General features: G+C 48.6%; 5 protein-coding genes across 5 annotated transcripts; 4 read left to right on the forward strand and 1 right to left on the reverse strand.

Moving 5' to 3' along the window:
* Nucleotides 1-1,396: 1,396 nt before the first annotated feature.
* PODANS_5_2120 (uncharacterized protein) lies at nt 1,397-1,902 on the forward strand (the record flags this gene model as incomplete). The annotated part of the gene is made up of 2 exons (XM_001904075.1): nt 1,397-1,508; nt 1,565-1,902. The coding sequence occupies 2 exons, from the start codon at nt 1,397-1,399 to the stop codon at nt 1,900-1,902; spliced, it is 450 nt and encodes a 149-aa protein (XP_001904110.1).
* A 474-nt stretch (nt 1,903-2,376) lies between these two features.
* PODANS_5_2110 (uncharacterized protein) lies at nt 2,377-3,531 on the forward strand (the record flags this gene model as incomplete). The annotated part of the gene is made up of 1 exon (XM_001904076.1): nt 2,377-3,531. The coding sequence occupies one exon, from the start codon at nt 2,377-2,379 to the stop codon at nt 3,529-3,531; it is 1,155 nt and encodes a 384-aa protein (XP_001904111.1).
* A 10,665-nt stretch (nt 3,532-14,196) lies between these two features.
* PODANS_5_2105 (uncharacterized protein) lies at nt 14,197-15,562 on the forward strand (the record flags this gene model as incomplete). Its single annotated transcript, XM_001904077.1, has 2 exons — nt 14,197-14,710; nt 14,781-15,562. 2 exons carry the CDS (start codon nt 14,197-14,199, stop codon nt 15,560-15,562), a joined length of 1,296 nt encoding a protein of 431 aa, XP_001904112.1.
* A 474-nt stretch (nt 15,563-16,036) lies between these two features.
* PODANS_5_2100 (uncharacterized protein) lies at nt 16,037-16,822 on the reverse strand (the record flags this gene model as incomplete). The annotated part of the gene is made up of 1 exon (XM_001904078.1): nt 16,037-16,822. One exon carries the CDS (start codon nt 16,820-16,822, stop codon nt 16,037-16,039), a length of 786 nt encoding a protein of 261 aa, XP_001904113.1.
* Nucleotides 16,823-17,402: 580 nt separating this feature from the next.
* On the forward strand, nt 17,403-24,818 carry PODANS_5_2090 (uncharacterized protein; the record flags this gene model as incomplete). Its single annotated transcript, XM_001904079.1, has 4 exons — nt 17,403-17,588; nt 17,649-17,793; nt 17,846-18,114; nt 18,180-24,818. The coding sequence occupies 4 exons, from the start codon at nt 17,403-17,405 to the stop codon at nt 24,816-24,818; spliced, it is 7,239 nt and encodes a 2,412-aa protein (XP_001904114.1).
* Between the last annotated feature and the right edge of the window lie 2,061 nt (nt 24,819-26,879).

Consider the following 26,879-nt stretch of genomic DNA (forward strand, 5'->3'; position numbering starts at 1 on the left):
TTTCTTGTCCGCTTTTGGCACGCTCCGAGTGTGCAGGTGTTGCAATGCTGTGCGACAACCCAGCGTGGCTCAGAGCGACATCGCCGTACCTGTCAATAACCGCCTCAAGCAGTCCATTGCCCCGTGGATTCAGACCGCAAATGCCGTTGATACCTATGTAGTAAGCAAGCATATCATTTCCCTATTCTACCCTTCCAAGCCTAGGCGCTGCACAGCATATCGTCGATCCCCGCATTGCCAACATGGCACAAATCACCAGCGCACACCTCCAGACGCACAACACAGCCAAAGACCTCTGGGTGGCAGTTCATGGATACGGCAAGTCAAAATATCTCTTCTTTTTTCACCCTTACCTACCTACGGCTAACAAGAAGTGCAGTCTACGACCTGACCTCATTCGCAGCCGACCACCCTGGCGGCATTGACGTCCTTCTCGAATGCGCCGGCACTGACGCAAGCGAGCCGTACGACTACGCTGGGCATGGTGATGATGCGACAACGACGATGCAAAAGTTTAGGGTTGGGGAGCTCGCTGGGTATCGCCATGCCAAGAGCAAGACGAACACGGGTGGGGGGAGGCCTGTTGCAGAGTCTGCTGGTGGTAAGGGGTCGTCGTCGTGGATTGTGAAGGCCGCATCGGTGCTCAATTCCAGGATGATTTTGTCCTGTCTGATCGGTGGTGCTGCGTTGCTTGGGTTGAAATTACTTCAGCGAGCGCCTGTTGAAGGGGTGGATGGGCGATCGTTCAGTGGGGTGGAACCAGTGTATTCGTTCTTGGGGGGGTTGCTTGTCGCGACGGTGGTCTGTCTTGTTGGTGCTGGGTATGTCTACAATGAGTTTAATCGGACGCTGAAGCCGGAGAAGGAGGTGTTCGATTATCCAGCGCTCATTCCAAGGAGAAGAGACAAAAAGCTTGAAACATTGAGCACTTAGGCCAGCTTTGAGGTAAGGCTGTTTTAGATAGACATATACTGTACATAGAAATCATCAATTCTTCCTACAGCACTCCAATTTCTGTTTGTCACAAGTACCAAGCTGCACCACCTGCCACTCTGTCCAAGACATAACTATAACGCTGAACTTGGTCAACATCATCCCGATCAAATTTCCCATGCTGATGTGCATATGCCAACAATTACTAAACATCACTCGGACAATGACGTTTGCGCTTGGGTTATCTGCCATTCCAACTGAATCCGACCCGGCCCGTGCCAAAAGCGGCCAGCTTCCGAGCTCGAGTTACACCACCCGCTTGTCACTCTGAGACACACAACCCCTCCGTCATTTCTGCTGGAAAGAATAATAACAAGATCCTGATCTTACTTACGGCTGAGGTTTGCATCCCTCCAAATCCTCCTCACACACCACTCCGTCTTCCACCCAAAATTCCCACAAAATGTCCCACCTTCCGTGTTTTTGCTACAAAGGATTTGGCGAAGAGAAGCGCCAGGAGCTTTGGTACAGCCAGGCTGTGCGTATCGGAGACAAAATTGAGTGCTCTGGTCAAGGTACGATTGCTCAGATCTGGTCTACCCTCTTCACCAACTAATCAGCGACAAAACAGGCGGCTGGAACCCCGAAACAAGCGAAGTCCACAAAAGCTTGTCCGACGAGTTCGACCAGGCGTTCAAGAATGTCGATCTAGCCCTTCGCACCGCTGGCGGAAAAGGGTGGTGTCAGGTGTACAAAATCCGTGTGTATCTTACCATCATTGACGACGAAGCGGTTGAGGCGTTGGTTCGCAACTTGAGGACGTGGATGCCGGATCATCAGCCTATTATGACGGCGATTGGGGTGAATAAGTTGGGCTTGGAAGGGATGAGGATCGAGGTGGAGGCTGTTGCTCATGATCCCGAGGGGGCTGCGAAGCATGCTGCGGAGGAGGCAGCTGGTTCGCATTAGGAAAGGGACACGCAGGATGTGCCATCGATAGCATCAATTTACCTTGCATTGCATGTGGTATGTTGGTTGGTTTAGTCATAGCAGTGATCTCGGGCGGTGAGATTTTGGACCGAGATTTATTCCAATCAGGCGAATGGGGAGAAAGCCGTGGGACATGCGAGATCTCATCTTCCCGACGTCTTTGTGATCCATACGACGAGGGACGTCCCGTTAAGATTTTGCACAGCCACCTTGGGGTTCCCCCTTTTAGGCAAGTTTCATGTGCTTGACCGACGCTTCACGGCTTGGACACTCCACCATGTGTACCAGTTGGTCATAGGTAGCATCAACAAAATAGATGGTTCCAAATTTGTCAGCCCATGATAATGCCATCTTTGACATCTCCCATTTAATAAGCCGCCCCGATCTCCCTTGTTTCACAATTAACTTACTCAACCATCCACCTTCGACGCACCAACACCAAAATTCGGCGTCATGACCAACCCGTCAGCAGCACCAGTTTCAACCAAGTTCCTAAACGTCCTTGTCATCGGCGCAAATGGCTACCTTGGAACTGCCATTTGCAGCGCCTTTCTACGAACCAACGCTCCACCAACCTCCTTTCGAGTCCACGGCCTCATCCGCCGCGAATCAGCCGCCCACCAACTGGCAATGAACGAAGTCATCCCCATCATTGGCTCTCTCTCCGAACCCGACATGGTCCGCACGGCTGTCTTGTCCCACAGCCCTGTCTGGGACATAATCGTCACCTGCACCGAACCCTCCAGAGCCACCGAAGCAGCCCACTGGTCTGACCTCTTGGCGTTTATCCAGGACTTGGCCTCGGAGTCCGCCTCCCACGGGGTTCGCCCCTTCGTCCTCTGGTCGTCCGGCTGTAAAGACTACGGCACGACAGGATTACACGGTGAAAAGAGCCTCACGCCGCATTCGGAGGACTCACCGCTTCAGTCTCACCCCATCATCCGCGGCCGGATGGACGCCGCGTTGCGCGTTCTTGAGGTGGCCGGTGCCGAAGGATCCGACTTTACGGCTGCCGTGGTGAGGGCTACACCTGTCTTTGGATACAGCGGGAGCTACTACGGCGCTGCGTTCGATTATGCCGCGGCATTTGCTGGTGTCTTCGGGAAAGATGATATCAGGAGTCGAACCCTGGACTTCACGTCAGATGAGGGGACGATCATGCATGGAGTTCACGTTGATGACTGCGGTGAAGGGTACGTGGCCCTGGCGACGGCGGCTCTACCGGACGATGATCGTAGACGGAGAATCGCTGGCAAAGTCTTCAACATTTCTGGGAGGAGATATGAGACATTGCGCGAAGTAGGCGTCGCCTTAGCGCAGGAGTATGGATTCGGACACGGAGCGAGGTTCGGTCTAGCTCAAGACGAGCTGCCAGAAGCGGTTTCTGGGCATAATTGTGGACTCGTCTTTGGATGGAGCCAATGGGTGAGCAGTGAAAGGATTCGGAACCTGACCCATTGGTGTGACAAACGGTCGCTCTTCTCAGAGAATATCGGTGTCTATAGGCTGGCCTATGAAGCTGCTATTGAGGCTGGATTGGATGACGTGGAAAAAGTGAGAAGACGAATGGCTGGGAACTGGGGGGATGATCACAAGGCTGCGGAGTAGACCCTTGATCGTCAGACTGCATGTACACAGAGGCTTGACCTTTCATAGCTGGGTAGCCAGTCAGAGTGTATCGCTGAAATCTGTATTCAGTGCCGGGAACGGACGTACGCCGCTGCTGTACAAACCGCTGACTTTCGGCGGTATTATGGATCCAGGAATCTGGCACAGCTCAACCCGAAACAGACTATGCCATATCATAGTGAAGTTGCGAATAGCCTCGTGGTCGTGTGGCCGCTTGTGATGGTTGTGATGGGTTATCTGTGAGCCCAGAGACCGGGTGCTGCAGCATATCCGTATGGATAACCCAGTAAAATCCACATGCTCCGACTTAGAACAACCTTTGTGTGTTTTGGTTGTTCGAGGTCAACATATGCATCATGACTCTCTGACCGTGCCATATGCCTCCTTCAAAGAATGTAAGCCTCAAACTAGCGGTGACAAAGCTTCCGGGCGGTGTGCCATAACGTGTATGATAAGCGAGCGCCGCAGATAAGCGAGCGCCGCACTTTTCGACGCGACTTAACCCTCCACCTTTAACATTCCATTTCTGAACCAAAAACCATGTCTTCTACCTCTAACGAAGCTAGAGTAATTCTGGCCGCTAAAGCTATAAAAAACAATAAAAACCTAAGTAAACGAACCGCAACGAAGATCTATAAAGTAAACGATAAAACTATTCGTTGTCGATTTACCGGTATACTTATACGATATAATACTTTAATTAATTCGCGTAAATTTATAGATCTAAAAGAAAAAATAATTATTTAATATATAATTAAATTATCTATATATATATTTTATTCCCGGCTTTCGTATATAAAAAATATAATTAATCGATTATTATATAAATATAACACGCCTTCTATTAACGTACGATAGGTTTATAACTTTATTAAACGTTAGTTAGAACTTCGGACACGTTTTACGCGTAAATATAATTATTAAAAGGTTAAATATAAGGATTTAAAAGTTATTAGTAAGTAATTTATTTTTATATAAAATATTAAAATTAAATATAGTATTATAAATAATAATATTTATAATTTTAATAAAATTAAATCTATAATAAATATTATTATTATTATTATAATTATTATAATTTTTAATAACCGTAATAAAATTAAATAAGTTTAATTTAATAATCGTAAATAAATTATAATTATTTAAAGTATAAATATTTTAAATTTGTTAATGTGTGGGTACTACTAAGTGCCCTACTTACTGCCTTACAGATTGATATTACAGTGGGCAGTACTGCTATAAGCAGTAATGGAACTTCCCGGCTTGGATCCCTTTAGAATGTTCTTTACAAGGGACCCTTGAAGGCTTACAGGGCTACTGTGGCCTAAGGCTTAGTCAACAGGATACTGGAACCTTCTAAAGTAGCTACAGGCTTACGTAGTAAGTCGCTACAATGGCATGATTTACAGGGCACCTCTGCTGCCGAAGGTTCTATGGATTTCCGTGAGTCTACACTAGACCCACCTAAGCCCACCAAATACCCCAAAGTGGTATAGGGGCTTCCAGGGCCTACAGGACCCACAGTAGGCTTACGAAGGCCTATATATAGACCTCTCCTCTCTCCTGTAGAATAGTTTTCTTTCTTTCCTTAAGGGTAAAAGCTTAAGGCTAAGGCCAAAGGCCAAGGCCAAGGGTAATAAAGGTAATTCTTATTCCTTATACCTTACTGTATTATAGTGCTTTACTTTCCTTCGGCACTGCCGTCGTATCCTCCAGCTTCCGCTTGCGTACTGCTGTATTTTACAGTAACCCTGTATAGGTTCTATATTATAGGCCTATCAGGGCTTACTAGCTAATAGGTTATGAGCCCGGGCAACTACCTAGCCCGGAATCTAGCTTACTTGTGCGCTTCCAGTCGACGTACCTACAGCACTGTACTATAGGCTGTACGGCTTCTTACTAAGAAGCCTTTTCCAGTGGAATTAGCGCTGTACTATAGGCTTTACTACTGCTGTGATTATAACTCTGGCCAATACTTTTAGGCCAATTTACAGCACTGTACTATAGGCTGTATAGCTTTTTACTAAGAAGCTTCTTTAGTGGAATTAGTGCTGTACTATAGACTTTCTACTGTTGTGACTATAACCCTAGGCCAATACCTTTAGGCTAATCGTCGACTTATAGCACTGTACTATAGGCTGTACGGCTTCCGAGAAGCCTACTTATTAACCTATACGGTTATTTTTACTAAGTCCTCGCCTTTACTATGGCTAACTAGCCTATGGATTAAGACTAGTTAGGTGTTATAGAGGCTACTAGCCCTATGGTACAGGCCTTATAGGCCCGTATCGACACCATTGAGGATAGGCTTCGGTAGGTTATATTATTGCTTGAAGCTTAGGCTATTAAATAGCTAGTAGCTGTACCGGCTACCTATATTACCGAGCCTCCCGTGGCTCTAGCTGCTTTAGTACCTTTAGTATTTATTACAGAGCCTTTTATAGCGACCTTTAGCACACTTATTACAAAAGAGCTCGCTAAATAGTCTTTAAACCTCGCTAAATAACAGCGCTTTTCAGGACCCGATAACTACTAATAGTGGTACTAAGCTATTTCTATATAATTTAGGGCCTTTAGAATACTTAAATTTCTAGAAAATCCTAATTCGGTAAACGCCCGGCTTTCCGACCTATAGAAGGCAGCCCTGCTATTGACCCTCAGAAATACACTAAAGGAAGGCCCGTTATCCACTATAGCCTTCGAAACCGACTCCGTTGTGGCCTATAAGCGCCTTCGCTTACAGTACGCTCCGGCGCAGCTTACCCTCCGAGACGAGCTATATAAGGCCTACCACTACTTGCAGTTCGATAGGTCTATACCTATCGTGGATTTTAACGCCTAATTTAATACTTACGTAAGTAGGCTCGGGGCTTTAGGCGTTAAAATAGCCTAAATCGATTAACTAAACCACTATTTTAACGTACTGGAAAACTATTTTCCATAGTGGGCCGAGCGCTGTAAAGGCCTACTTCGGTAGGAGTAATGGCTCTACTATATAGAAGGCAAGCCTACTAGGCTAAGCCTTTTATATTTCTAGGAAAACCTTTTAGCCGAAACCCGTAATTCGGTTACTTTCACTGCTTACTAATTATAGGCCCTACAGGCTACCTATAAGCCTGTTAGTAGCGAAAAGAAGCCTAACTTTTAGGCTTCTTAAGCTTACCGGTCCTTACTAAATAAGGACCAAAAGCCCTATAAAAAATAGGGCAATAAGCAGTGGAAGAAAGGCTTGAAAAAGGACGACCGCTGTAACGACCGCTATAACGGCCGCAAAGACGGCCGTAAGGATAGTCGTAAAGACGACCGTAAGGACTAAAAGGACCTACCCGCTACCGAGGCCTTTACTATAGGCTACGACCTTAACTCAGGCACTGTATTTGGAAGTAATATAACTGAAGAATATAGCGACCTAGGGCTTGATCCTCCCGAAGAACTGGCTAAATTTAGCTACTTAACCGCTATACTACGTACTTAGTGGCTCTTCGATATAGGCTCTATAGTGCATATCTATAATAATAAAGCTTTATTTACTAACCTATAGTTCTCTTTTTCCCTAGGCTATATTGATATAGGCGGTGGCCCAGTTAAGCTATAAGGTAAAGGCACTATAGAAGTTGAATTTTTTAGTGGTTTTGAGGGTAAAAAAGCGGTATATACTACTATAGCCTTTAAGGAAACCTTTTATATTCCAGACTTTCTACTAAATATAGTTAGTAGTTACAGGCTCTACGCCTCCGGTGGGACCCTTCTTAAGGACCGCCTATATTCGGCTTCCAGGAAGCTACTGGCCCTCCTTAACTTTAAGAAAAATGGGTTCTTTTTTACTACTAAAACCACGGTTCCAGCTAAAATAGAGCATTTAACGCTATAAGTATACGGCTCTATTTGGTGCTACAGCACTGAAGATAGCGATTTAGACCCTAAATTAACTACTATTACGCTTGAATTTCTAGCTATTATAGCGCTTACTATAGCGCTTACTACAGTGCTTACTATAGCGCTTACTACAGTGCTTACCACAGCGCCTATTACAGCGCCTATTACAGCGCCTAAACCAATTACCACTACGGCGCCTACCCCTCGCCGTATAGGGCATTCGCCCTACTAACGTAACCAAGCGTTGATTTAGGCTGCAAGACTCTGGCACGTTCGATTAGGTTATATAGGCCTAGACCTTCTGAAGAAAACTGCCCTAATTACTAAGGGCATACCTAATTTATAGAAGGTACAGCCTATAGATCTGACCTGTAAAAGCTGTGACGCAGCTAAATTACTGCGTAAACCTTTTAAAAGGCCTGTAACGGACCCACCGTATGCGCTAAGTTAAATAGAAGGGGATATGTTTATGATTCGACCTACCCCACTAAACAGCAGGCCTTACGGGCTTATTTTAGTGGACCGTAAGACCCGGTATAGGCTTGTTAGGCTCCTAAAAACTAAGGACGAAGTCGCTATAGAGGCTCGCTCCGCTATAGAGAGCCTATATAATACTTATAAGCGGTACCTGGCATAATTCTACTACGACGGGGGCAAGGAAATTCGAAGGCTATTGCCTTACCTTACTGAAAAAGGTATAACCTTTAGTAAGTTTAGCCTATACGCCCACTACTAAAACGGCTTAACCGAGCGCTTTATTCGGGTAATTTTAGAGCGTTTACGGGCTACTATAGTAGCCTCTGGCCTACCACTTACCTTTTGGTGCTACGTAATTAGCTCTATTGTGGATATTATTAACCGTATAGCTACTTCCACTAAGGAATTTACGCCCCACTAATTATTTCTTAACGAATTGGTGCCCTTATAGGCCCCTTACGTCCCTGACCTCGGACCTTACAGGGCTATAGACGCTGAAGTTTTAGTATTTATACCGCCTGAAAAACGTATTACCGTAAGGAAGCTAGAACCTAAAGCTATTAAAGGTAAGCTTCTAGCCGTACTAGGCAATAATACTTATTTGGTGTGGCTAAGCCACCGGTAAGTAATTTAAATGCTATTCGTTAAACTGTACGAAGATTATAGGCCTTATTTAGAAGGACCTATAGCCTCTATATCGCAACTAAGGCTTCCAGAACTGGAAGATATCGAGCCTTTAAAAGGGGAACCCCCTATAATTATAGAAGGGGCACTTACTATAATAGTACTTCCTAGGCCTATACTTACGGCAATAGTACCTCTAAAGCCTACCAATATTGAAGTACTACTTCCGTAGGCTACTAAGCTACAAAAAGAGGAATTCGAAGTAATAAATAACGATACTATAGATACTATTGCTCTAGTGAATTATTTTATTAACCAGGCTGCTACGGCTATTACTTACAGCACTGCTTTTATTGGTATAGAACCTAGGACCTTTAAATAGGCCCTAAAGCACCCACTAAAGGACCAGTGGCTACAGGCCTCCTTTAGTGAGCTATAGTAGTTACTTAATTCCAAAACCTTTTACTTTATTAACCGCTTATAGGCTCCAAAAAGGCCTATTACTAGCCGATGGGTCTATAAGGCCAAAAAGGACTTATAGGGCCAAATTATTAAATTTAAGGCCCGGCTAGTAGTTAGAGGCTTCTAATAGGTGCCCGGAACCGACTTTACCGAGACCTTTATAGCCACTATAGTACTACCTCCTACTTAGCGGGTTTTACTGGCTATTGCAGCCGAAGAAGACCTAGAAATTAAGTAAATCGATTTCGTTGGGGCTTTTCTTAACGCTGGTGTGGACTCCGATATATATATAGAAGTCCCTAAAAGCCTATACGAATATAGCTTTAGTAGCTAAACCGCTATAGACCTTCTGAAACAACATTGCTGGGACCCTTCGAAGGACCAAGTCATAGTACTAAAAAGGTCCCTATACGGCCTAAAACAGGCCCCCCACCTATAGTAATAAAAGGTTACGGTACTAGCTAAAACCCTAGGCTATAGTCCACTAGTTTCAGACTCGGCTACTTACTATAACCCTTACAAAGGTATCTTTATAGTGAGCCACGTCGACGACTGCCTACTGATTGGACCTTTTATTATAGAATAATTTAGGCCCTGAAGCTATAGTTAGCTTAGGGCTTACGATATAGAGGACTTAGGCCCTGCTAAGTTCTTTCTCGGGGTTTAAATTGAAAGAAATAGGCGTAAAAGGCTACTTTGGCTCTACTAAAAGGCCTATATCCAAGAGGCTGTTAAGCACTTCGAAGTTAGCACTTACGCACCTACCTTACCGCTCTCTCTAGGCCTTATAGGCCCCGAAACTCCCTCTGATCCACTAAATAAGGCCGACACTAAGCTATACTAGAGCCTACTAGGCACCACTACCTACCCGATGACCTAAACCCGGGCCGATATTACCTACTCCGTTCAGTGGCTTTCACGGCACCTACAAGCACCTAAGGTAGCCCACCTAAAAGCAGCTAAAAAGCTGCTAAGCTACCTATATGGCACGATGGACCTAGCTATACAGTTAGGAGGTACGGGTAGTATTAAGCCTATAGGCTATACCGATAGCGATTTCGTTAGCTGTAAAACTACTGCTCGGTCTATTTACAGCTACTTATTTTTAGTAGGAGGTGGCTTTGTAAGCTGGAAATCTAAATGAGCGCCTACGGTTGCTTACAGCACCCTCGAGGCCGAATATACGGCCTTAATCGAAGGTAACCGGGAAGCCCTGTGGCTTAGAGGGCTATACAGTGAAATTTAGCGCTCTCTAAAGAGCCCTACCCCCCTAAAGTACGATAACTAAAGTGCTATAAAGACAGCCCATAACCCGAAGCACTATAACCGTACTAAGCATACGCTCCTTAAATTCCAGGGCGTTAGGGAGAGCGTTACAGAAAGAAATATCACTATATCCTTTATACCTATAAAGGATATGGCAGCCGACGGCCTAATAAAGGCCCTACTAGTACCTAAGTTCCAGCGCTTTTTAGAGCTAATGAACTACCGGAAGCCTAATACTTATAAGGGCCCTACGGCCTAATAAGTAGGCACCCAGCACTCCTATAGAAGGGGTGTTAATATGTGGGTATTACTAAGTGCCTTACTTACTGCCCTACAGATTGATATTATAGTGGGCAGTACTGCTATAAGTAGTAATGGAATTTCCCGGCTTGGATCCCTTTAGAATGTTCTTTATAAGGGACCCTTAAAGGCTTACAGGGCTACTGTGGCCTAAGGCTTAGTTAATAAGATACTAGAACTTTCTAAAGTGGCTATAGGCTTACGTAGTAAGTCGCTATAATAGTATGATTTATAGGGCACCTCTGCTGCCGAAGGTTCTATGGATTTCCGTGAGTCTACACTAGACCCACCTAAGCCCACTAAATACCTTAAAGTGGTATAGGGGCTTCCAGGGCCTACAGGACCCACAGTAGGCTTACGAAGGCCTATATATAGACCTCTCCTCTCTCCTGTAGAATAGATTTCTTTCTTTCCTTAAGGGTAAAAGCTTAAGGCTAAGGCCAAAGGCTAAGGCCAAGGGTAATAAAGGCAATTCTTATTCCTTATACCTTACTGTATTACAGTGCTTTACCTTCTTTCGGCACTGCCGTCGTATCCTCTAGCTTCCGCTTGCGCACTGCTGTATTTTATAGTAACCCTGTATAGGTTCTATATTATAGGCCTATCAGGGCTTACTAGCTAACAAAATTAAATTATTTCATTATTTATTATTTTAATTAAATAATATTATTTTATTAATTAATATTAAAAATATATTTTTTTAGCTATTTAACGTATTATAATAATTAATAATAATTAAATTATTAATAAAAAATATATAAATTAAATTTAATACTTTAATTTTTATATAGTATTTCGTACGAAAAATAAATATTAATTATTAATTTTTAACGGCTACGAGAGCTATTACTCCGAAGAATTCGAAACTTATTATTAGAAATATAATATTATTATATTATATATATTTCCGTACTTCTCTGTGACGAACCCCTGTACAGAACCTCTGAAAGGGATACGGGTTGAAGGTAACTTCTGACAATTAGTTCGGTGTAGCTAAATAGTGCACAACAAGATGTCTCGATGTAAACACAAGATGCCGTGAATACAAGCTTGAATTGCATACTGCGGAACTGTCTATCTACACCAGCCAGTTCCTCCGTATATATAGACCTCGTGCCAAGCCCTGATCATAGTGATCATTCCGCTCGTTCCCAATGATCACAATGATCGCTATGATCCTCCGTGGCTCCCTATTGGTTGTGTTGCCGCGATCACTTTGTCTTCCCAGTCTGCTGTCCATGATCGCGTATCCTTGTCCTGATTGGTCCTGCTAGCGATTGGCTGTGCGTCTTGTGCCCCGCACACGGTCCGTCCTGCCTGTTTGGCTTAACTGTGACATTCTCCTATATATTTTAATTATTAAATATTAATTATTTTATATTATTAAAAAGGATATATAGTTATTAAACTAAATAATTAATATAAATAAATATTATATATATTAATAAATTAAAGTTTTTTTATATATTTAAAGAAATATTTTTTATTTCGATTATAAAAAAAATTTTTTAAAGAGATTTTATTAAAGCTAGCTTTATATTATATAATTTAAAAAAAATAATATTTAAATTAAATATATATATTCGGACCCTAATACCCTTAACCTTAAACCTAATTACGGTACTACCTTAAATCTCTTAAACGTTATATAACCTTTAAAAGGTTACTTTATAATTAACGTTTATTAAAACTCGAATTTTTAATTATTAAAATAGCTTTCTAACCTTAATACTAACCGCTATAAACTAATTTACTAAAGGAATAATAAATATAATATACGAGGTGGCTCTTCTCCGTATAAAGGTCTTTTCGCTACGCAAGGCTAATAAGGAGCTTAGTAAGAGACGGAGAGCTAAAAAAACATGTGTGCGGCTTAGAGGGTCACTTACTATATAAGAGGTATAGGATCTACTAGATCAAAAGGCTATAGGTGAGCAGGTAGCCCAGGAAATACGATAAAGTGGTGGTGGTGCAGGGGGGTCTCGTACGAAGATTCGGTGCTGTAGCGTGTGCGGTAAGCCTGGCCATAATGCACGTATATGCCAGGAGGCTACAGAATCATCTGATTCATCTATTTCTAGTTCAGTTATCGTTGTTTCCTAGTGTTATGGTTATGTAATTGAGGATAGCTGTGGTAGGGTGGTAGAAAGTGCGGCGCTCGCTTGTCTGCGGCGCTCGCTTATCATGCACGTTATGCTAAACAATAAAATAGGCAAGCATGCTAGTCGTCGGTTGTACGTTTGACTTGGCTGCATCTTGAGAGCCTCGACTGGTTGAGGCGTTCCCAAAGTCTAAATCAACTAAACTCCGCCCAAGTTTCGTAATGACTCGGGGTTCCGGCAAGGGGTGTTCGGTGTGCAGATTGAGTCAAGAGCCCACCGAGGTTACCAAAAACGGTATGTAGATAGTGCGAGTGGGACAACACCTGCTGCTTCTAATTTCTGGGTTGACAGATGTCAGGCACGCAACACCTCGTACTTCTCGCATTTCAGGTTGCTTGCACCTCCTCGCACTGCTGCACGTCTTGAACATCTCCCTGTGATGAGCGGTAAGTTTTGCTCCTGAATCAGCTTCCACCTCGGTCTTAAACTGCAGATCCAAGCTCATTTCTCCGCCGGCACATGGAAAAGCGTTTCTTGGTATCTGGTCAGCGGCTGTAGATGAATCTTTCAAACTCCGGGTAGCGGTGGTGTAACCTTCCCAGTGGTGGGCCGTATGTCTCAAATCAACGGTAACAACGCAGTCGTAATTGCTGCATTTGATCTGCTCAGCCTCCTTGGTCCGGGTCCGGATAACACCGTCCACTTCCACACTTGGTGCTGACCACCTCACCCAAACTCGGAAGCTGATATTTGGTGTATAGACTGCAGTGCGACCGAGAATTTGTTTCCCCGGCTGTTTGTGGGCTCATTCGCGCGTTCGTACTGTGGGACCTAATGAAGCCATTGTGTTTCAAATACCCAGATCCCGGCCCCCCGAGTATAACTGTCCTACGTGGATGCATAGCTAGGTAGGCAGGCATGCATGCTGGTACTTTAAGGCACATAGGATTGACCCTTGCAGGCTGGTACCCAACGATCGACAAAATCGAATGCTGGATTCTCAATGTACAGTACGATTCCCAGGGCTGAGGTGGTGACAGGCCGTTCCCGTCCCTCGTGGCGACAGCTCAAGGTAGGGATGCAAAAAGCCGGGAGGTGTGCGACCGACTTAGACCCGCGATGATGGCTGTGGGGGTCCTGGACCTGGGACAACGTACATGCGGGCAGGCCCCGTATGCCTGCAGTATTGTTGATCATCATGTTGTATGGTATAATAGCTTGAGAGTCTCCCATCCACATGCATTGCTGTTGCTGGGTGTTGTTAATTCCTGCGAAGTGATCAGCGTGCCAGCCTACTAAATTTCCCGGTGCCAGACCTATACCTCAGCAAAGCAAACAATGTTTGGTACATTAAACGTAGCGCATGATGTTCGGCAACAGACACCGTTAAAGTTTGTGGAGAACAGAGATCTATCATCGGCACTGAGCCGAAACAGTCGAGAGAAACCTCATGTCTCCTGTGAGTTTTGCAGATCGAGAAAAGTACGTGGAGCACCCCCCTTGTCGATCCCGATGAAGTATCGAGGCTCACAAAGTTATGCAGGTTCGATGCAGTGGTCAGCCCTCGGGTTGTAATCGATGCCAGGCTGTAGGAACCCAGTGCAGGTACCCTCCGCGTGAGCCACGACGGAAGAACCGAGCCGGAACTGGTGGTGACAAGACTGGCACCGACACCCAGTCCCAAAAGCCAAAGTCAGATTCAAAGCCGTCGAATGAGCAGGATCAGGGTCTAAAGTTCAGCAAACGCGGAACATCTGAAGAGGGAGACGGGTCAGCGCCAGGAGTCGACCCGCAACTTTTGGATCAAGAGATGAAGAGTAATAGTTACTGGTACCAAGAGTTTGGCGGTCATGGTCTGGCTACTCCCATCTCACCGCACTCTGGTGAAGAGCAAGGCAGTAATGACAGACTGGACGACTGGTTGGACACCAACGGCATTTTGGAGTCAGAATTTCCCTCGATCCCGGGAAGGGTGGACGATTTCCACCATTTCAATACCGACATGCTGAACTTTGGCACTGTGGATGGTGGGAATGACAATTATTTCAATGGTGAGTTGTTCCTTCGTTTTGTCTGCCATCGCCTCGTCGTTAGCATAAAAGTTCTGACCGATCTGTGCAGCCCTTAGACAATCAGCACCTACAACTCCGGCTCTTGTGAACTTCCCGGATCATATGGTCCTGTTCGAGGCCCCGGCCTCAATTCCTGAAAGAAATCCATCCAACAAGAATGCTTCCAACCACCAGGAAACGCTCAGGCATCTATCACCATTGTCATCATGCCCATCGAGCCACAATCCTGCCACCCCATCGACTGCCGAAGATACACAGATGGCGAATATGGCCGAGTTATCCGTGACGAGCGGCTCCTGTGGTTGTCTCCAGCTCGCAGCATGTCTCCTTGAGGAGCTGGGTACAAAAGCGGCGGCAGGTGACCGTGACCGTGTTCGGATGGATGTCTTGTTGGGCGACTTCCGCGATGCACTCACACAATGCACTGACATTCTTGATTGTGAGCGCTGTGTTGAGGCACGGGAAATCAACATGCTCTTGGCCATGTCTGCAAAATACACGAGCACAATGTGCCAACGATTGGCAGTATGTTATGCAGAGCTCAAGCGAGCTCGGGGCTCGGAGAAAGATGGTGGGGGAGTGGGGGACTTGAGGTTCTCGACGTACCAGATCGAAAGTCTCAAGGAGCAAGTCGAGGTGCTTGGCTGTCTTGTGATGGTCCAGATAGACGACTTTGCGCAGATAATCGCGAGGTTGAAGACACGCCCGGGCATTCGGAAGGGACACTTGACGCTGCTGGCGGAGGCGAGGAACAAGGTCAACGCCTTGCAAGTCTTGTTCCGTGGAAGACAGGATAGTTCGTTTGTGAACAGTGTAAATAATATGTATTAGAGCAGATACCTATCAACGACGTGGTCTTGCTGCGATGGAAATGTGTTGTTGTTGACCGGTAGCCGACCAGCATCTTTGTCCCGCTCTGCCTGGTGGGTGATTGGTTCTCTCCCAAAACACCGCACCTTTCGCTGAGTTTTCAGTTTGTTGCCTGAAAATTAATGAACAAATCACGTCATGTTCCTGTCAACTTCTTGCACGAGCTAAAATGCTGCGAATCATGGAGAATTTCGACAGGATTGAGAAAGGCTCGGGTGTCAAAACAGCTTGAGGGAGCGTCACAACCGAGGTACGTTATATGTCAAGGTCATCCAAGGGCCCAAAGAATATCCAACATCTAAAACTAATTCTTGATCTTGTAACTCTATATCATCTACATGTCTAGGTTATATCTAACACAAAATCCACTAGCTTTCTGTCTACTGTCCAAAGCTTTACATAAAAGAAGTGTTTATACAGGACCAACCCCCCCGACTAAAGATTCCAGTGCGCAAAACGATCGCTCATCCCAATAGCCCAGTCCAAAGCCCTGATCACCTCCTTCACCTCGCTCGGCTTCTGTGGTGGCTGGTGGCCACCGCTGTGCACCATCTTCTTCGCCAACTTGGGCTCACAAACAGCATACGCCACGTCCGACATGGCCCTCATGAAGCTGTAGTCCTTTTTTCCCGCGACATGAACAGTCGGGATCCAGATCTTCTGCTTGACGAACGAAGGGTGCATAATCCTTGGCGCTAATGACGGATCACCCCCGGCCTCATAGATGCTAAGGTCAATATCCGGCAAGAGGGCATTGTTTTTTCTGGCCTCTCCCACAGTGCGATCGAGAAGCTCGACAAAGACACGCTGCTCCTGATCGACTGCTGAAGGATCCGTTTGATCGCAGAGACTTTGGATAACCTCCTCACAGACACCGACATCGGCGGAGCAGGGGATGACAGACGACATGATCAAGGCGAACTTGAAAGGGCGGAGTTCATTCTGCGTTTGCTTTCTGTGGAGGTAGGAGAGGGCGAGGGCACCGCCTTGGCTGAAGCCGAGGATGCCATCAAAGGGACCGAGGTCGTCAATTGTCCTGTCGAGGTGCTCATGGGCTTCGATCATTTGTTCTGGTGAGTAGCCAGCCGTGTGGGAGAAGAAGGGACCATCGAAGGCGGCCATGCCTGTTGATTGCAATGTTAGTTTTCCGCTACTAAACTCAAGTACTTGTGGTTGATCTGAAGCACTTACCAGGACCTTGCTCGCAAGGGAAAGGCCCATCCACAAAGACAAAGTCAAAGCTTGGATCGACTGCCTTGAGAAATGGCCGGAGCTGGGCCTCCAACATCTTCCCCGAGCTGCCTACTCCGTGGAGACACAACACACGCATGGTAAAGGTTGGTAAGAATGATACACCAAGGAAATGCAACAAACCGTTCAAGTTGAACGTTGGAAAGTAAACAACAGAGACTGAAAAGAAATATGAACAGGGCTGACTGAATGGGGAACATGCATACAGATAGCCCGTCGAAGAATGCTCGCTTGAGGGCTCTGCGTACCTGCTGCCCATTACCCCATTTGGCCCTCTCCGTCACACAGCCACACGGACTTAATGTCGGACAGCCAAGCCTCACTCGCGATAACACTGCATCAACTCGGTCCGTAACACTTACAGACGGATGGACTGACGATCACTTTTCACACAGAGTCGCACAGTACTGTCTGGATATGCCTTCGTGATGGGAGCAAGACTTTACAAAACGACTTCATTGTCTCCCCATGGTCCGTCTTGAATGACCAGGATCCTACAGAGTTAGAGCAGGTATCAGAAGACAAACAGAAAAAGCTTCAGCCCGCAGCAATGGATAACAGTCAGCAAGAGCCCATCGCCATCATCGGCGCTGCATGCCGTCTCGCTGGAGAGGTCTCGTCCTTGGGGACCCTGTGGGACATGATCAGCAACCGCAAGACTGGTCATGGCAAGATACCTGCTGAGAGGTGGAATGCTGATGTCTGGCACCATCCTGACCCAGACAGGAAAGGAGGTGTAAGTTAATCCCTGAAGAAAAGTACGTTGGCGGTACGTGTTGACTGACTTGGTAACCAGATTGCCGTCAAACATGGGTACTTTCTCAAGCAAGACGTAGCCCACTTTGATGCGCCCTTCTTTTCTACCACTGCCAAAGAAGCGGCAGCAATGGACCCCATGAAGAGACTGCTTCTTGAAGTCAGCTATGAGAGCATCGAGAATGGTGAGTTTCCTTTGTGCCAAGGGGCCAACATGATGCTGACATCTACCCGCAGCTGGAATACCAGTGGAGAACCTCATGAACTCACGGACAGGCTGTTATGTGGGTTGCATGACAAACGACTACGAGATGCTCTCACTCCACGACATACATGACATTGGTCACAATGCTGCGTCAGCAACGAGCGAGGCTATGACAGCCAATCGTGTATCGTGGTTTTTTGGGCTCAAAGGGCCTAGCCTTACCCTGGACACCGCTTGCTCGTCCAGTCTGTACGCGCTGCACCTCGCATGCCAGTCGCTGAGGACGAAGGAGACAGATTCGGTACGTTGAATCTCTGTCCAACTTCAGTCCCTCACCGTGGTATGATGTTCTGACCTTGCTGATAGGCACTTGTTGCTGGGGTAAACCTTCTCCTTGTCCCCAACACCATGCATCAGCTCTCAGCGATGCACATGCTCAGCCCTGAAGGGATCTCACACACTTTCGATGACCGAGCGAACGGTTATGGTCGTGGCGAGGGTATTGGCTCCCTCATCGTCAAGCGCCTCTCTGACGCTATTCGAGACGGTGACACCATCCGGGCTGTCATCCGCGGTACTGGTGCGAACGCCGACGGCAAGACACCAAGTATCACACAACCGAGCTCTGTCGCTCAAGCTGACTTGATCAGAGACACTTACGCTGCGGCCGGTCTCCCTCTCACAGACACCCAGTACTTTGAGTGCCACGGCACAGGCACACCAGTTGGCGACCCGATAGAGCTTGAAGCCTTAGCCACAACATTCGGCGTGGCTCGGAAGGAGGCTGGCCTTGGCCCTCTCTACATTGGTAGCATCAAGCCCAGCGTGGGCCACACCGAAGGCTGCTCTGGTCTGGCAGGCGTCTTCAAGGCTATTGCTTGCCTGGAAAATGGCATGCTCGTTCCGACATATGGCGTTGAGACCATCAACCCCAAGTTGAAACTCAAAGAGTGGAATTTGGCGTTGCCACAGGAGACAGCACAGTGGCCTACCCCTGGGCAACGCCGGATCAGCGTGAATTCGTTCGGATTTGGCGGCGCCAATGCCCACGCCATTCTTGATGACGCTCACCACTATCTTGCCGAGCGTGGGTTGGCAGGAAACCACAACACCATCGTCTGGGAACGTGATGGTGCTTATGCTAATGGACATCACCCAGTAGCCGACACGCCGCGGCTGTTCCTGCTTAGCTCCAAGGACCAGGCTGGCATCCCTCGCCTGGCTGATGTTTACGCAAAGGCACTTGACGCCGCTCATTCTGCCAAAGAGGATTCCCACTATCTCAGCAACCTGTCGTACACTTTGGCTTCCCGAAGATCTCACCTCGACTTCAGGAGCTTTGCCGTTGCTTCAACTTTATCGGAGCTGACAGAGAAGCTTTCTAAAGGGCTTCCAAAGATTAAGCGCTCAGCCCGACAGGACAACAACCTGGTCTGGGTGTTCACAGGACAAGGAGCCCAATGGTCAGCCATGGGACGGGAACTCCTCGGCAACCCAGTCTTTGACAAGAGTGTCCAAGCCTCACAAGTCTATCTGGCCAATCTCGGCTGCGCCTGGGATGCGGTCGAGGAGCTCACCAAGACAGCTGGTTCCAAGATGCAGTTATCTGAGTACAGCCAGACGCTCTGTACTGTCCTCCAGGTCGCCCTCGTCGATTTGCTTCGGTCTTGGGGGATCAAGCCTCGGGCCACAGTCGGACATTCGAGTGGTGAAATCGGTGCTGCCTACGCCGCGGGTTACATCAACCGCGCTGATGCCGTCAAAATTGCCTACATCAGGGGTCTCAGCTCTGCAACGGTTACCAGACAAGGAGCAATGTTAGCCGCTGGCCTTTCCCGTGAAGAAGCTAACGAATATTTGACAAAGGTCCCAGCACAGTCTGCGGTCATTGCTTGCATCAACAGCCCGTCCAGTGTTACTCTGTCGGGTGATCTTAATGCCATCCATACCCTTGAGAAGCTGATTTCGGCTGATGGCAAATTTGCGCGGACACTGAAAGTGAAGACGGCATACCATTCGCCTCACATGCGCGCCGTTGCTCAAGGCTATCTCGAGCGTATTGGCCACATTGATACCACTGCCGAAGGGGCTAACGCCAACAAGACAGTCATGTACTCCTCGCTGACTGGAAAGATCGTTTCACCAAAAGAGCTCAGTGCTCAATACTGGGTTGCCAACTTGACCTCCCCTGTCGAGTTCTCGGCAGCGTTATCAGCCCTTCTCGCCCACACTGTGGCATCCACCACTGGCCGTGGAAGACCAGTCCCCGTTCGCTGGGGCGGCATCCTCGAGATCGGCCCTCACTCCGCACTGCAGGGGCCTATCGGTCAGATCATGGCAGCGAGCAACTCGGAAGCCATCAAAGAGACACCCTACATGTCACTGCTCCTCCGTGGCAAAGACGCAAGAGAAACATCACTCTCTGCTGCTGCTCAGCTCTGGGCTCTCGGCCACACGGTTGAGCTCTCTGCAATGGTCGACTCCTTCGACCTTCCCGACACAAAACTCCAGCACAAAGCCTTGACTGACCTGCCCGCCTACCCTTGGAACCACTCCCGCCGCTTCTGGCACGAGGCCTACATCACGAAGTCCAACCGCTCCCCCAAATTCCCCAGAACTGACTTTCTGGGCGTCCCGGTTGACATGCAAAACAGCATGGAGCCCAAATGGCGCAATCACCTCCGTATCACGGAGAACCCCTGGATAGAAGACCACAAGATCACCGGAACAGTCCTCTACCCCGGCGCAGGGATGCTTGTCATGGCGTTGGAAGGTGCCCTCCAAGTCTCCGACCCAACAAAAAATGTCCACGGCTTCCGCTACAGCAACATCCGCTTTGAGCGGGGCCTCGTCGTCACAGCAGCAGATGAACCCGCAGTCGAAACATCTCTCAGCCTTCATCCTGACGCTAACATCCCCGGCAAGTTCGGCTTCACAATCTACTCCACCACCGGGGACTCTTGGACTTGTCACTGCCATGGTACAATCTCCCTCGAGTACGACGCCAACGGCTCAAGCGAGGTAGAAGACGCAGGTACGGCTGTTGACCCCTGGACCCTGTACACGGCCAGATACAAGCAGCTCTTCTCCGACTCTGGCGCCGAAGAAATCGACGTTGACGAGTTCTACGACCAGCTCGAGACAATCGGCATGGAATACGGGCCCCTATTCCGCAACGTCACTTCGCTGTTTGCAGTCCCAGCCCAACACGCCGCCCACGGCGAGGTCATCATCCCAGACACTGCCTCCGTCATGCCCATGAGCTTTGAGTACCCCCACGTCATGCACCCCGCGACAATGGACGCAATCTTCCATTTGTTGCTGGCAGGCTTCAACGACGGCCGTCCCATTGACGAGGCTGCAGTGCCGTACAGCATAGACGACATGTTCGTTGCCAGCGAGCAACCCCACGGCGCCGGGTCAAAGTTCCTAGGGTACGGCCAGCTGACAAGAAAGAGCGGAGGTGGCCGCGAACTGGTGGGGGATCTGGTGATTTCGGACGAGAGGTGGTCTGGGCCAAAGATGGTCATCAACGGATTTGCTCTTCGCCAGGTCACATCTGCTGATGATGCTGGAATTTCCGGCTCCCAGGAGGACACTTTGAAGAAAAAGTGCGCTCGTGTCACTTGGAGTCAGGATACCGACTTCATCAAGACAAGCGAACAGCTTGTGGGTGTGTCGACTGATGCGTCGTTACTAGCTCAGCTGTCTGCTTGGTTTGATCTCTTGCAGCGCAAGAAGGCTATTGGGGAGGTCTTGGTTGTTGCGAGGGGACAATGTCCCGGCACCTCGGAGATTGTGGGCGATGTGTGGCGTCGTGTCCGCAGCCGTGAGGGCTTCCAGAGTGTCAAAGCTGTGTCAACCTCTGCCTTTGGTGTGGAACAACTCCGTGCATTAGTTCCGAATGCTGAGCCTGTCGATCTGTGGGACATCTCTGGCGACGCCGAACCGCCCGCGTCAAGCAAAGGTTACGACTTGGTCTTGGTGATTGGAACCGACAGCTACCCCGACTTCTCCACCGAGCTGCAGAAGCTGGCTCTCCTTCCGCAATCTCATATCGTTCTCATTGGCGAGAAAAATGTTGAGGCCTTTAGCTTAGAGGGGCACCAGTCGTCTCTCCACCTCCAAGGGAATGGCGATGCAGCGGTGGTGTTTGCATTTGCTGCTGAAGAAGCCACAGTTCCGCTGGAAGTCTGTCTTCTTCTTCCATCTCCCACTTCCAAGCAAACTTCAGCGTTGGCCTCCAATCTCACAACAGTGCTCTCTGCTAGTGGCATCAACGACATCAACACCATCACCTTGTCTGACCTCAGCACCCTCGACCTCACCAGCAAACACGTTATCTCCCTACTCGAGTCCGATAAACCCTTCATCTACTCATGGAACGAAAACGAGTTCACAAGCTTCAAGTCACTCATCTCCTCCGTGGACCATCTGTTCTGGCTGACCCATGGCGGTGTCCTACAATCATGGGCAGGAGGCGTAGAGTTCGCCGCAGCTCAAGGCTTGCTTCGTGTCTTGCGCAATGAGTATACCCTCGCATCCTTGCCCCATCTCGATCTCTCCATTGGCTTTGACAGCACGACGCTCTCGAGTGCCGAGCTTATCGCCTTCGTGTGGCGGGCTTCACTTTTGGAGGGGGCCGAGATGGAATATGCCGAGTTCGAAGGCAAAGTTCACATCCCTCGTGCTGTGGCCGATGTCGGATTTGACGGGGATTTGCAGCTTGCTGATGGGACAAAGCAGCCTATCCTTGGACCTCTCAAGGGCGGTAAGCCGCTGAAGCCGATTGTCGTAGGGGCTGAGAAGAAGATTGTCTGGGTTGAGGACGAGGAGGCATCACTACCGCTTGGTATGACTGAGGTGGAGGTACAAGTCGAGTTCGTTGGGCTGAGCAGTGGCAACACCTTCTCGCTGACTGGCACTGTTGACGATGACTCCATTACTGTACTCGATAGGTGCGTGGATGCAGTTGGTGTGGTATCTCGTCTCGGAGGCGGAGTAAACTCGCTCGTTGTTGGCCAGCGTGTTGCTGTCTTGAAGGGACATGGGTGCAAAACTCACGTTCGTCAGGATGTCAGTTTGGTGGCCCCCGTTCCGGATAGCATTCCTTCAGAGAAGACCGCGGCATTGCCAAGCGCATTCATTACTGCTTTGTATGCCTTGTCTCATGTCGCAAGATTGGACAAAGGTCAGACGGTGCTCATCCACTCTGCTGCCAGCGCTCCAGGACAAGCAGCCATTCAGATTGCTCAATACCTTGGAGCTGTCGTCTTTGCTTTGGTCAGCTCCAAAGGGGAGAAAGCCATCCTTGTGGAACAGCACGGCTTACCTGTGACGCGCATATTTGATGCTGGGTTGCTAAACTTTATTCCCGCTATTGGCAACGAGACAGGGGGTCGTGGTGTCGATGTTGTGCTCGCGAACGAGGCAGATGCTGCTGTTTCGGCATCCCTGGCCACGCTTGGTGATTTTGGGGTCTTCATCGATCTCAGAAGCAGCGAGTCTACCGGCAGCATCAGCCCTCCATCCGGCAAGAAGAATGTATCCATCGTTCGTGTCATCATGGACAGCGTGGCTCAGGCAAAGCCTCACATCATCAAGAGCCTGTTCCAACAAACCTTTGACATCCTCTCAACCAACACCATCAGGCCCATCACACCTACCACCGTCTTCTCCGCCAGCGATGCTTCTCAAGCACTGCAAACCGCCACAACACAAGCTCACGGGAAAGTTGTACTATCCCTCCAAGGGAGCCCCTCAGTCCTCATCCCTCCCGCCCCAGCCCCTGAACTCCAATTCGACCCCTCCGCAACCTACATCATCGCCGGCGGTCTCGGAGCTTTAGGTCTCAACATCGCCGACATGATGATTGCGCAAGGAGCCAAGCACCTCATCTTCCTCTCCCGCTCGGGCGGTACGAAGAACCAATCCGACCTTGCCCGCCTCCGTTCCCACGGCATCACAGCCGAGGCCTTCCCTTGCGACGTCACCAACTCCACCTCTGTCTCCAAGGTCTTCTCCCACCTCCGAAGCGCCAAGCACAAAATCGCTGGTGTGATCCAATGCGCCATGGTTCTGGAAGATGGCATCTTCGATAACATGACCCATACCAAGTGGTCCCGCGCATTTGCTCCCAAGTCGGCCGGCTCCCGGAACCTCCTTGCTCAACTCTGGCCAGATGAGCAGCCCTTCTTTATCTTGCTGTCGTCAATTACTGGTGTGATAGGCAACACCGCCCAAGCAAACTACGCCTCAGGCAACACGTTCGAGGATGCCCTAGCCCTCTGGGCTCGAACCCACCTTCGGATTGCCGCGACAAGTATTGACGTCGGGTTGGTAGCTGACTCCTCTCACTTCACCGAGGCAGGTGAATTCGGTGATTTGGAAGGCTACCTTCACCGCTACCAACACGGCTGGAACGGACTCCAGACCACACTCGACGAACTCCGCGTCGTGCTCAAGTCCATCATGAGAGGGAGCACCGCCGACGGTGGCAACATCCCCGCACAGCTCGTCCTCGGACTAGGTGACTCCCTCATCCGGGATGAGAACGGTACTGGCTTCGCAAAAGACAAGAAGTTTGAGCTGCGGGTTGTGAAGTTGGACAAGAGCGGGGGTCAAGCAGGGGGGAAGACGGAGAAGATCGGGGAGGTGTTGAGTCGAGCGTCTAGTGTCAGTGAGGCGGCTGCTGCGGTGGAGGAGTACATCAAGTTGCAGATTGCTGTTGCGATTGGGGTTGAGGTGGGCGAGGTTGATGCGCAGAAGCCCTTGCCGGAATTTGGAGGTACGTGCCCCACGTCGACGTGTGAAATGTTTAATCGGGATACTGACATGGGCACAGTGGACTCGCTCAAAGCGGTTGAGATCAGGAACTTGTGTTTGAGGGAGATGCAGAGTGATATTTCTGTGTTTGAGTTGTTGAGTTCGACGCCCGTGGCCGAGCTTGCAGTCAAGATTGTGACGAAGAGTGGGCTGGTCAAGTTGGATGCTGAGGCTGTCTGATAGATTGTGGAGAGGTAGAGGAGATCACTTACAAAATTAGTTACCAGGGAAGTACCAGGGGGGAAATAGGCGTTGGTGATAGACGATAATAGTTCATAGATAACGTTAGCGGATACACATCTTGAATTGTCCCAAACGCCACCCAACCTTTCGAGGTTCAACCACCAGGCTCAGACATCCTATGATTTGAGAATCAACACGGAAGTGCCGAACTCACCTGCGTCATCACCTGCCTCTTTGGCCCAGAACAGCTTTACCCCTCCCAGCTCTTGAAGTCAGAATCAAGTGAGCCTGGCATTCTGAGATATGGATCCTCGGATATAATGAAGTTGTTGCCGGAAGCCATGTTGCTGACTGGCCAGCATGATACGAGCTTCTTGCAATGGTACAAAAGAACTGATGATGTGGAGCAGTGTAATCTGTATTGCAGGAAACATGGTTAACTATTGAGTCAATATCGGTTCAGCATCCCATCGGGACCGAGTCCAAAGCAACTCCTAATTCTTATCAACTTTATTGCGCATTGTCCTTCTTACGGCGAGCACATATCAAGTAGAAATAGCCATGTCTCCCCTCCGAGCAATCCCAATATTTCCTCATCCTCCTGTCATCTCCTACATTTGAGTCCTCACTACCCTAACATTATCACCAAAAAAGACCCAACATGATCCCCTCATTCATCTTCGCCCTCCTCTCACTCCCTTTCCTCCTCAGTCGGATCTCCCCTAAAGCCAGTCACAGCAGACCTCCACAGCGCAACCAGCACCAGCAAACGCCAGGCAGTAGAAGGCTTCCACTTTGTCAGCTGCGGAATCAACTACTCAGTCCTGGTCGTGAGTCCTTCTCCCATCCCATCCATGTATATCGCAAACACTAACCACCCAAACACGCACCAGTATTGCGCCAACGACGGGGACTGCAACCATAATCCCAGACCCGGCGCCGGCGGTGACTGCAACCCCACCCCCAACGGGGGCTTGACAACCTAGGAGATAACAGGAAACTAACTGCCTCTTCCCTGGGAAATATGGAGTTAAATGGAACTTTGGGAGCGATTGGCGGACCAAGCCTTTCAAATATCATGTTGGGTTAGTAATTAATTGCCCCTTTCCGTATTATCTTACACCGATACATTCTATTTTGCTAATGCGAATCGCTTCCTGCTAAACACGCCTATCTAGCAATCTGCAGCGACATTCAGATGGCCTCGTATTCATAATCTACAAGGACGATCAACACACCATGTACGTTGATGGGGTTGGAAACCAGTGTCGTTCCATTTATTTTGCCCTACCCTCAACGGAAGGAGGTGCCGTACCCTTGAAGTACCTCGGCGGTAGGATGACGACAACACACACGTTGGGTACGGGCGGGATTCAAGACCCAGGAAGAATGAGTCAAGTGTCCGGCCGAGAGGTACATCCTCCAGAGGCGTGCCTACCTGGGTCTTCTAGTGTTCACACAATTCACCATCTTTCATCAATAGCAAGTGTAGAGTTGCTGTATTCTTTTTGAAGCCCGAACACATACTTTGTCCATATCATAACATGAATATTGCTCTTTTTCCAGACAATACTCTCACGTATCCCTCCCCGCAAGCCACGCCCTCCCCTTCAACTCCCCAATTACACTATCCCTCATCCACCAAACCTCCCCCCTCTCCACCGCATCCAACTCCCTCTCCCTCCCCCCAACCACCCCCTCACTCTTCCCCCCACCCTGTCCCTCGACCCCAACAGACATAGAAAACCTTCTTTTTCCCGTTTTTGGCAGGCGTCTTCCCCATCATCATCCCCTTCCCCTCCACAGCCTCAGTCATGTCCACCACCCTCCCAGCAAAAACCCCCCCTCCCTCTCGGACCAATCAAAAAAGTACCTTAACCACCAAATACCTTATCCCTCAACCACCCCTACCAAATCTAAACAAGCCCTCAAACTACAACAAGGATATCAATAAACGGGGAACGACCCCCCAACAACTCGGCACACAGATCGCACAATCATTCCACGACAGGATATAAAATATTCAAACCACTATTTGTAAAGGTAAGACAACCCCCC

The sequence above is a fragment of the Podospora anserina genome, chromosome 5 (genome assembly GCF_000226545.1).
Source record: "Podospora anserina S mat+ genomic DNA chromosome 5, supercontig 1".
In the NCBI taxonomy this organism is placed as follows: domain Eukaryota; kingdom Fungi; phylum Ascomycota; class Sordariomycetes; order Sordariales; family Podosporaceae; genus Podospora; species Podospora anserina.